The following is a 12,347-nucleotide window of genomic DNA, read 5'->3' as shown; positions in this document are numbered from 1 at the left end:
TTGTAGTCATTCCCAGCTGAATATCAGGTACCGTGAGTATGCAGCCTTGGCTGCTAAACATTTGATAGCTTGACCGTATGTGCGCGTCACGTACGTAACTTTTTAAAAATATATAAGCTTTATGAACCTTGGGTTAGGTGAACGGTCTTTTGGGCTGAGTGATTGTGTGTGTTGATCAGGTGTTTGAATTGTATTGGCGTGTTCTATGGAGCTAGGAGCTAGCAGAAGAGCTAGGAGCTAGCGTAACAAACACGCAGGTGTTTTTATGCAGGATTAATTTGTGGCATATTAAATATAAGCCTGGTTGTGTTGTGGCTAATAGAGTATATATATGTCTTGTGTTTATTTACTGTTGTAGTCATTCCCAGCTGAATATCAGGTCACCCCCGGCTCTCACAGCATCTTCCCTATCTGAATAGCTTCAACTCCCCACTAGTCCTTCACTTGCACTTTACTCATCCACAAATCTTTCATCCTCGCTCAAATTAATGGGGAAATTGTCGCTTTCTCGGTCCGAATCTCTCTCACTTCATGCGGCCATCATTGTAAACAATAGGGAACTTTGCGTATATGTTCAACTGACTACGTCACGCTACTTCCGGTAGGGGAAAGCCTTTTTTTATCAGATACCAAAAGTTGCAATCTTTATCGTCGTTGTTCTCTACTAAATCCTTTCAGCAAAAATATGGCAATATCGCGAAATGATCAAGTATGACACATAGAATAGATCTGCTATCCCCGTTTAAATAAAAAAAATTAATTTCAGTAGGCCTTTAAATGTAACTTAGGTATTGGGTTTCACTATGTAAAGCGCTTTGAGTCACTAGAGAAAAGCGCTATATAAATATAATTCACTTCACACTTCACTTATATATATATATATATATATATATATATATATATATATATATATATATATATATATATATATATATATATATATATATATATATATATATATATATATATATATATATATATATATATATATGTATATATATATATATATATATGTATATATATTAGGGCTGTCAAACGATTAAAATATTTAATTGTGATTAATCGAATTTGTTAGTAGTTTACTAAAAAATAATCGCAGATATATTACATTTTTCATCATTAATAGGTGTAGCCTAGACAAATAATTTTCAAGTTTTAACACCATTAACAGACAATTAATTTGCTTTAATAAAATGTCTTTTAAACTGAATGTTTTTTTAAAAAGCTCAACACAAAAAACAAAAACATGATTTAATGATAATTTAAAAAATTGCCTACTCTGTGTTTGTGTCTTGTTAGATTTTGTATTTTGTAGAAATACAGAATTTCTATTCCTGCTTTAGGAGCACCCTGCATTCAGAGGAGGATCTACACTTCCATGTTTAGATAGGAGTTTCACTTATAAATAACACAAAATGTTGATTGTTATGATCATGCTTTCATTGTCAAAGATGTTTGTGTAATATCCACCCATCCAATTTCTACCGCTTGTCCTTTTTGGGGTCACGGAGGGCTGGAGCCTATCCCAGCTGTAATCTGTGATATTTCTACCTGAATAAATGCTTCTGATATTCTGTACATTACATGTTGTACAAGTAATGGTCTTCATATTGCTGCATGGCAATGTTTTAACCTTCTTTATTAATTAATAAAATGTAATATTCCGCCTGCTAATCATTTTTGTAATTGAAGACTCAACCAGAACATGTTCTAAAATAAATTACTCAATATTTTAGCCAGCCAGAATTTTTTTTTCAAAAGTATTAAACTACAAATAAAAGTGAAGCAAAAACTTTACATTAACATTACAAAGTACAGCACTAGAAACGGAGCTGATTATGATAACTATTGAGAGTTAAAATGCAAACTTAATGTATTCTTATACAGAAGCCTTTTTACCTGGAGCAGACGTAGTGGATGATGATGTCGCTGTTATTGTTAACGCCATTTCTTCCCTGTGTTGATGACTGCAGCCGAGTCGCTAAAGGTGCCAAATGCAGGAGTTGCAGCCGTACATCTAACGTGGCTGCACACTTCAGTCATGAGAAAAATTCCTGTGTTTAACCAGGTGTTTCCTCAGATTGGAAGTATTCCCACCACTTGCCTAGATTTTTGCCTCACAAAAGCAGCGAGGGTAATCTGCATGGCCATCGCATTTGCAAAAGATAAGCCACACTTGCAAGATTGCTAAGAGCATGTCCGCTTCGAAATCGCCTGTTTTCCTCTCAAGTGCTAGCAAGTACTCGCCACTCACAAGTGCTAATTCAAACGGACGTGACATCACGCGCAACCCAGGCACCGAATGCACATGGCAACGCTGGATCTTACGGGAATAGGTACCCGGGAGCAATTATCGGATCCGGTGCCCATCCCTTTTGACAAAGCATGATCGTAGTATTAAACATTTTTATTTTGTAAATGTAGTTAAACAGGATGTATAGCTTAGCTTTTATTTTGAAGCTGGAAACATGATTGGTTTGTGAAAGTGTCCTGACATGTTTTAATGTCGGATCGACTGCAATATAAAGGTCTCCTTTCGACCTCCTGCCGACTGTCTTTCATTTCTGTTGAACTTTTATGTCATCTTACTTACTCAATCGGTCACAGTAACAATCTAAATGTTATGTTATTACTGCACCTTAACCGTAATCTGAACACGGAAGTGGGGCACCACCCACCTGAACTATGCGCGCAGCAGGCGTTTGCTGCAGCGATGTCGCCTCTTCTCACAGCGAAAAAGAGTCCTTTCTTGTCGGGAGAACACCTTGAACCTGATATTTCCATAAGGTAGATGACTTTCCTTTGTCCATTTCTGCTCACTTGTGCCTCATGAATAACAAGTGAACTACAACCAAGTTCCCCCCGCTACGGCACTCCCCGTGGGTCAAAATGGACAGGTGTGCGTTAATCGCTCGTTAAAAAAATGAGTGCTGTTATTGAAATGTATAGTTAACACGTTAATATCGCATTAACTTTGACAGCCCTATTATATATATATATATATATATATATATATATATATATATATATATATATATATATATATATATATATATATATATATATATATATATATATATATATATATATATATATAAACTTTCACACTTCTTAAAGTGCTATTAGTGCCTAGAGTCCAGTAACCTGTATTATAAAGACAGTGCTCTGCTTCAGCATGCTTTAAAGTGGTGGTCACAAATGTATGCAAGTGCTGCACTTCCAGCAAGACACGCCCCAGTTATTACGGTCCCTCCGAGCGATGCAACGTCAGACCGCCGACTTCTCTGGTGGTGCTAAGCTGTGTGAGCGTTCACTTGCTTCACGGTGCAGAGTGGGTGTGTGTGCGAGACCCTCGGCACTGACCCTGCGTCGATGCCCTTAGGGCACCTCAGTGAATAAGAATGTGTTCTTCATGTTGCCCGGCGGAATAATTAAAGTTTCTTCATCTGCACTGCTTTTTTTGCTAGTAAGATATTATTTGCTTTGTCTTGGCAGCACCTTTCATGTACATTCATTGGGCACTTCATTAGGAACCTGAACAATCTACTGAGAACCAGACATCAGGGTTTGTAACTGTTGAAGATAAATGTAACAATATGTTTATTATTATGGTTGTAGGTTTCATTGGTGCAGAATTGGCTTGTCAGTTAAATTTTGTTTGACAATTTATTATTTTGTCTGTTGCTATGAGTTAGGTAGTTCTTCATTCAATTAGTGTGTCTGTTACTGTGTCCGTTTGTTTGTCAGTTGTTCAGTTAGTGATTCAAATGTGTCTGTTTGATGGTTATTCTGTCATTTATTTGATTAGTTAGTTGACCACTTCATCTGTTGGTTAGTTAGTGAGTGAACTAGTCCTGAGTTTCTTACTGTCAGGCTTGTCCCTGATAGTTTGGTTATGATGTAGTTTTCCCTCTGTTTGTCTTTATTTCCTGTCAGCGCTTTTATTCTGGTTGTTTCCTGCTTGTCTCCCTGAGCGCTGTTTTCCCTCATCTGCGGCTGATTGGCACCTGGCCACACCTGGTGTCAATCAGCCAGATGCTATTTAAACCTGCCTTGCCAGCCAGTCTGGGCTGGAGTATTGTCGATGTGATTGTCATTACTACTTGTCGTCATAGCGGTAAGCTGTTCCTGATAGTTATTTGTAGTTTGCTTTCTCCTAGCTTCTTGTTTTCCTGTTAGCCAGATCCTGTTAGCCATTAGCTATTTCCAGTTTTTCTGTTTTCTGGTTCCTGTTTCCATTTTGCCTGTTCCTAGTTCCTGGTTTGTGTTTTTGCTTTATTGTGAACATTAAATCATGTTTTCCTGTACCAAGCCTGCCTTCTCTGCATCTTGGGGTTCGTCACCAACAGTTTGTGACACTTAGATTTTAATGTTTATTAATGTGAGACTTGGCTTGTCAGTTAGCTATTTAAATCATTTGTTAGTCAGTTTTCCACTAATTGGCTGTTTGTCAGTCACCTAATAGATTGGTGTTAGTGTCACTTGGTTTGTCAGTTTGTTTATGTGTACTATATTTAGTTAATATTTGTTTTGTGAGTTTGTAAGTAAGTTGATCAGTTCTTTTGTTAGTTGGGTCGTCAATTCCCAATTTTTTTGGTTAGTTTTTTTAGTTAGTTTGTCATGCGGGCAAAATACATTTCTCATTGCTCAGTTTTTCACTTAGCTTGATTAGTTGAGCAGTTAGTCAGTTCCTCAGTTTATGAATTTGTTTTTAGAGTATACTTTGTGAGTTATTTTCTTAGTCAACTGGTTATTTATTCTGTTTGCTAGCATTTTGGATATTATGTTCAGTTTAACTCTTTGTTAGATAATCAGTTAGTTTGTTTGTCAGCTAGTTATTTCATTTATTAGTTTTTTGATCAGTTGCTTAGATAGTATGTCTCTTAGATCATCAGTTAGTCATCAGTCAGTATTTGTCAGTTTGTTACTCAGGTAATTGACAAGTTTTTCTGTTGGTCAGTTAGTTTCTAATGTAGTTTTCCAGTCCATTGATGAGTTTCTTACTTTGTTCTTCAATCAGTCAGTTTGTCAGTCTGTCTGTTAGTCAGTTAATACATTTTTAGTTAGTATGCACATTTACCTATTTGTCTGTTTTTTAGTTTGTCATCTTATTATTTAGTATGTCAGTATGAATGTCAAGTAGTTAGTTATTCATTCCATCAATTAATTAGTTAGAGGGATTATGCAAACAATACTAGGTTAGTAACATATTTATTTCATATCACGGTTATCATTATTATTTAAATTAGTATACACACATTGAACTTGCAACTTGTAGAATAGCTTAGATGGCCAGATACCAATGTGTTTGTATACGTTTAGTACAAGTTTAGATTGAGGAATGCCGTTTCTTAATTGGGAAAGAAGTTATTGTCTTCTCTTGTGTTTATGTTAGCATTTAAACTAGCGAGCGTGTGGCTATCAATCACAGTTTTTCGATACTTTTAATTTAAAATTGTAATAATAACCGTTGACAGTTTTACTGCAGTTACCATTAATACTTAACTCTTTTCTAAAGAACATTGTAGTGGGGTTTGCAAATGGACCAAATATATATATATATATATATATATATATATATATATATATATATATATATATATATATATATATATATATATATATATATATATATTTTTTTTTTTCAAGGCTAATCTGGACTGAGAATGAATCAAACTCTTTATTTAGTGGTCAGGTCAGGCAGTGACCACCAGATTCAGCATACAGAGCTAATGTTGAAAAAAAAAACCTTACCTTGTGTGGGGTTAGTTACAAATTATTTTGTCATACGTTTTAATGCCCTGTAAAGTGCTACAGTGGAACTGTATAGCTTGGCATTCCATGAGTTTTCAGATTATTTTGTTGTAAACTAATAAACTGATCGGAATCTATTCTTATGATTTCATCCAACAAGGGACGTGGAAGCTGGAGCTCTGTCCGACTTGGAAGTCATCTCCCAGCAGGTAGATGATGAGAACCAGTGCTTGGCTCCTCCGGTCCAGCTAGTGAGTTTCGGCTATCGAGATCTTCCCCTCGCAGCATTGGACCTCTCACTGGCCGGCTCGCAGCTCCTGTCCAACGCAGATGAGGATGAAACCAGAGAAGGGTGAGTGCAAAGAGTTTACTTTCTGAGGTGATCCATTTAGAATGTCTGTCTTCATGATCTGTATATGCATCAGAACTCCTACAATACTGGGTGGAGGAGATGCAAATATAATCATTCAGCACGTGCAATAGTGATTTATCACTGTTCTTGGAGTGCTACTATTTAATTCTTCTGAAAAGTATATGCACTGATAGTACGCACACGACTGTGAGAAAAGAGGTTCTTGTGCTGCAAAGACAGACGATGGACAGACTATCCTCCGTCCACGTATGTGTGGCAACATGTTTGGACTTTCAAAAATTAAAATATTTACAATACTCTATTCAGCAATATTATTTTATAATTGTATAGCTGCTGGATGACTTAAGGGCCTGATTAAAACTAATTGAATTGATTATTTTTGGTGTCTGCTGGCGTTTTTTTAAAATGAAAATATGTTTATGAAAATAAGTATTTCAATAAGCATTTTCCTGCATTAGGATCATACTAGATGCATGAATGTGCTGCAGTCGTGATGGTCCACCGCCTCCCTGCAGCACACCAGCGTGCTAAAAATAGTTTCTGTTGTTTGTCTAAAGTAGGGCTGGGCGATATATCGATATACGTGATATATCGCGGGTTTGTCTCTGTGTGATATAGAAAATGACTATATTGTGATAGTCGAGTATACGTTCTCACGCAGTTGCTTTTAGCTGCTGGCATTACACTACAGGCTCTCCTCGCTCTTTCCTGTGTCTCCTTCTCACAGACAGACAAGCGCACCTTCTTACATACGTCACATACGTATGCGCCCTTGCGCAGCAAAGAGGTAGCAGCATGGCTAACGTTAGCTGTGATGCTAGTGGTAATACGAGAGAGAGAAGGTGCGAATCTGGTAACAAATGAAGGACTAATTAATTCCCCCATAAAACAGCAGGGGGTCCATCATCTGGCGGTGGTTTGGCTTCAAGTGGGAATATGTCGAACTGACAACCGTAATTTGTCAAGTGTGGGGAAAAAGCGTTGCTATAAAAAGTAGCATTACTGCTAATATGTAGCATCATTTGAAAAGTCAGCTGCTAGAGAATGAACAGTGCTTACTCCGCATATCAACATCTCCGTTCGGTGCCACACGCCCACACCATCAAAATGCCGAGGCAAACATTTCCAGATAAACACCGTTGTGATTTCCTTCTCTGCATGAAAGTTTAAAAGTAGCATATATTAATGCAGTATGAAGAAGAATGTTTTAATGTAGACACATAGAATCATCATACTGCTGTGATTATATGCATCAAATGTTCATTCAAGGCGAAGGCAAAATATCGAGATATATATCGTGTATCGCGATATGGCCTTAAAATATCGCGATATTAAAAAAAGGCCATATCGCCCAGCCCTAGTCTAAAGATTGTGATTTTATTTTGCAGAAAAGGTGGTACATATTTTAGATGTTTGCTGTTAGTTCAACGACATCGCACACAGGTTGAAAAGCACAATAACATTAACGTAGAGGCACACAATGCCAGCAGTACCCCTTTTAAACAAATCCAAAAGTTTAAAGTTTAAGTCTGATTTAGCATATTTAGCTGTCATAAAAAATAAGTGAATACAAGGGCTGTTGAACGATTAATGCACATAATGCCAGTAGCACACGCATAAACCTCATTTAAATAAGGCGGTCTGCACCACTTTTCAATTGTATGTGCAGTCTTAGTAGACCACACGCAACACGCCCACTAATAGTACACGCAATTTTGTAGTTTGCAAACGCTGTTCAGTCCGTAGCATTTGGATTGTAGTAGATCAGGCCTTAGGTGTTTGCTGTAAGATCACAAATATTTATTTTTGCTTGCGCTTGACAAACAATATATTTTTTTACAATATAATTTTTTTATACTGTACATACAGCATGCATAAAGTCCCGGTAAAGGTACCAAACAGCCAACGTTAAATTGTTATTATTCCATCTAATTACACTGAGATGTTTGGGTCTCGACGTAGTATCTACTCTAATTAATGTATGCATGAACAATGAGTCATATGACCAATCAATGATTTTATGTTGACTGAGCGTGGTATAGATACTGTACAGACACCAGCACCGTATACAAAGCAAACACAGTAAGCTCAATGAAACTTTAAAAGATAACGCATTGATTTAAAAAAAAAAGTTTACTATAGAAAATAGAATTAATGGAAATGATATGTTCCACAATTATATTGTCACCCTTTTCAACAAATCCAAAAGCCAAAGGCAAGTCTGCTTTAGCATATTTAGCTGTCATCCATCCATCCATCCATTTTCTACCGCTTATTCCCTTCGGAGTCGCGGGGGGCGCTGGAGCCGATCTCAGCTACAATCGGACGGAAGGCGGGGTACACCCTGGACAAGTCGCCACCTCATCGCAGGGCCAACACAGATAGACAGACAACATTCACACTCACATTCACACACTAGGGACCATTTTAGTGTTGCCAATCAACCTATCCCCAGGTGCATGTTTTTGGAGGTGGGAGGAAGCCGGAGTACCCTGAGGGAACCCACGCAGTCACGGGGAGAACATGTAAACTCCACACAGAAAGATCCCCAGCCCGGGATTGAACTCAGGACTACTCAGGACCTTCGTATTGTGAGGCAGACGCACTAACCCCTCTGTCATAGAAGTGTAAAAATATAAGTGACTACAAGGGCTGTTGAACGCTTATTTTTTAAATCAGATTAATCACAGGGTGGCTGTGAATTAATTTTGATTTGTCATGATTTCATATCATTCATTTTTAATCTATCCTAATCGTGTTTTATTTTGCATGACCAAAGAGACCCATGAAATAAGAGAATATACTGTATATGTACTTAACTTGTTTATCAAACACATTTGATATCATGTTCATGTTTGCAAAATATCTGTTTATCCGAACAAACATTTATCCTTATTAATGTGGACCTGTGTCTCCTTTTTGAGTTATGAATTTGCTGTTTTAAGATGGGAATGCCTGATTGAATAGAAAGTGAGCATAATGGAGTGTGCTTTATGTTGGTTGACTTTTACGTCATGTTTTTTTTTTGTCTAATTTCCCATCTAAAGGGCCAGCCTGCTGTTTAGCATCTTTCATTTTGACTAGTTTGCTTCTGCAGCCTGTCACTACAGGATCAACTGCCCATTTGCCGTGCACGACTCTAACACTACTTGGACAAACTTCCCAAAATGCGCTGCCAGAGACTTTTCAGAATTTTTGAGTCATTCTACGCTGCAGATGGGTTGATTCAGTACATTTGATGAAAATCAGATTAATAATGATTATGAGATAATCTGCCAGTGTTCATTTTGACAGTGTTAGTTAAAACCTTTAAACATTTAGTAATGACTTCATTTTTTAACATTAACTGCCACACAAATGTAAAAATAAGTTAACCTCTCTAAAATAACAAACAACTTTGTAACAAACACACCCACGTCCTCCGTGTGTCGCTGCCACAACGCTAATTAAGGAGTCACGAGTAGGACCTGATATTCAGCTGGAAACATATTAAAAAATAAATAAACAAAAGACGTACGACCATTAGCCCCAACAAAATCAGACTTATTTATATAACACACATGAATCCTGCATAATAAATAACCCCCCCACCCCCCGACCCTCCCGTCCCTGTAACCCGCCAATACAATAACAACCATTGCACAACACACTCAACCCCACAACCAGATGCACAGTTCACCCCACAAAGTTTACACAACAAATGTATCCCCCCAAATTTCCTAAAGAGTATGTACGTGACATGCGCAGAGCGGCATGCACGTACAGGCCAGCAATTAAACGTTGGAAGCCGCAGTTCATATTTATTCATACATGATTGACATAATACATTTATACTATCTTATTTCCAGCTGAGCACAAGCTAATTGTGACTGGCAATATTTATATATATGGATGCTTCCCTGCGGCCATTACAACTTTAAAGTTGCATATTGACATTGTAGTCTTTACTGCTTTGAAACCACACATACCTACCCTGGGGGTTAGAGACAGAAACATAAGTTCTTTTTTTTTTAATACATTTTTAAAAATGATCAATCAATTTAGAATCGTAATTAGGGCTGGGCGATATATCGATATATTCGATATATCGTGAGTTTGTCTGCAGTCGTGATGGTCCACCGCCTCCCTGCAGCACATCAGCGTGCTAAAAATAGTTTCTGTTGTTTGTCTAAAGTAGGGCTGGGCGATATATCGATATACGTGATATATCGCGGGTTTGTCTCTGTGCGATATGGAAAATGACTTTATCGTGATATTCGAGTATACGTTCTCACGCAGTTGCTTTTAGCTCCGGGCATTACACTACAGGCGTTTCTCACTCTTTCTTGTCTCTCCTTCTCAGAGAGTTAAAACAAGCGCATCTTCTTACATACGTCACATACGTATACGCCCTCGCGGAGCAGAGATGTAGCAGCATGGGTAACGTTAGCTGTGGTGCGAGTGGTAATACGAGAGAAAGAAGGTGCGAATCTGGTAACAAAAGAAGGAAGAATTACTTCCCAAGAAAAACAGCACGGGGTCCATCGTCTGGTGGTGGTTTGGCTTCAAGTGGGAATATGTCGAACAGACAACCGTAATTTGTCAAGTGTGGGGCAAAAGCGTTGCTACAAAAAGTAGCATTACTGTTAATATGTAGCATCATTTGAAAAGTCACCCGCTAAAGAATGAAGAGTGCTTGAAACTCCGCATGTCAACATCTCCATTCAGTGCCACACCCACAAAATGCCGAACCAACCATTTCCACATCAACACCGTATGAAAAAAAAGTCAACAACAGAAGGAGATAACATCCACAGTAACCTACCACACAGCGAAGGACACACACTATTTGATTTCCTATTATGCAGCTCATTTTTATTTGACAGTTATTGAAATATCTTATGTGACATCATGCACAAAAGTGCACTTTATTTGTTTTAAACTATTGTAGTGGCGTTCTGTACAAAAAGTGCACTTTAATTTAGTGTTGTTTTGATATGTCATCTTAGTGACATCATACACAAAAGTGCACTCATAGCTTGTTTTAAAATGTCTCTGACAATCTTGCACTTTCTGTTTTGAAATGACATGAATGTTTGTGCCACTGCTTAATAACTGTTTAATAAATACAGTTTTGGTCAATTGACTTAGTTGGGATTTCCCTCTCTGCATGGAAGTTTTAAAATGAGCATATATTAATGCAGTATGAACAAGAATGTTTTAATGTAGACACATACAATCATCATACTGCTGTGATTATATGCATCAAGTATTTATTCAAGGCTAAGGCAAAATATCGAGATATATATATAGTGTATTGTGACATGGCCTAAAAATATTGAGATATTAAAAAAAGGCCATATCGCCCAGCCTTAATCGGAATAAACAAGAATCGCAATTCGGATGTGAATAGATTTTTTCTTAGCACCCCTACCCAGCAGGCACAAGACGTTGATACAGTGTTGATTTTCTTACATGTCCTTTAAGACTGACTTTGAAACAACCTTGCAAAACAGTTATATTTGTAAATCGATGTCCAACGTTGGATCCAAGTTACTGGTTGGGAAATGACCAAATTTCAATGGCCAAATCAACGTCACAATTTGACATTGAATGAACAATGTCAAAAAGCATATTGTGTCAACGTTGTGTTTGTGTTGTAGAATATTGGTTGGGAAATGACCAATTTTCTATTGTCAAATCAACGTCAAAACCCAACATTGATTAAACATCGTCAAAAAGCATGTTGTTTCAACGTCATGTTTGAGTAGATCAACGTCAGGACCTAATTCAACAAGTTCTCAATGTTGTTTTAATGTCTTGTGCCTGCTGGGTACTGTGTATATTCTTCTCTTCTTATGTTCTTCCTCTTTTGGAACAAGCTACAAAACACGAAAAGTCAATGAAAAAGCAAAACACAAAAAAAGTCATCCTGTTTTGTGAGTTATGCTTTTGGTCTCGGTTCAAACTCTTAAGTTTTGTGTGACATTAGAGGCACATTTCAGCTGAAGCTTTTGTTCAAGTATTGTATTGTAAGTACATTAGGTTGTAGGGATACAGATGGGCTCGTGTAAAATGGGCTGTTATGTTGTGACACTGCTATTTTTGTCTGCCATATGGATACGAGGTCACGTCACAGCTCTCCTTTTGATTAGTCACAGATTGCTTTCCAACCTGCCTACGCTCCTGTCTTTCCATTATGCCCTGCACCTGTGACTCCATCCCAGCTAGCATGGGCTCC

General features: G+C 37.6%; 1 protein-coding gene across 4 annotated transcripts in view; it reads left to right on the top strand.

The window, feature by feature from the left end:
- The window catches only part of LOC133632498 (transmembrane protein 266-like), a 125,273-nt gene that overhangs the window by 47,122 nt on the left and 65,804 nt on the right, over positions 1-12,347 (top strand). For all 4 annotated transcript variants that reach the window (XM_062024972.1, XM_062024964.1, XM_062024955.1 and 1 more), the window contains exon 3: positions 5,915-6,106. In XM_062024972.1, the coding sequence (XP_061880956.1) occupies positions 5,915-6,106 (192 nt within the window). The remainder of the gene's footprint in view (positions 1-5,914; positions 6,107-12,347) is intronic.

Source organism: Entelurus aequoreus, linkage group LG02 (assembly GCF_033978785.1).
Source record: "Entelurus aequoreus isolate RoL-2023_Sb linkage group LG02, RoL_Eaeq_v1.1, whole genome shotgun sequence".
NCBI classification, from domain to species: Eukaryota; Metazoa; Chordata; class Actinopteri; order Syngnathiformes; family Syngnathidae; genus Entelurus; species Entelurus aequoreus.
This window is presented reverse-complemented; position numbering and strand designations above follow the sequence as displayed.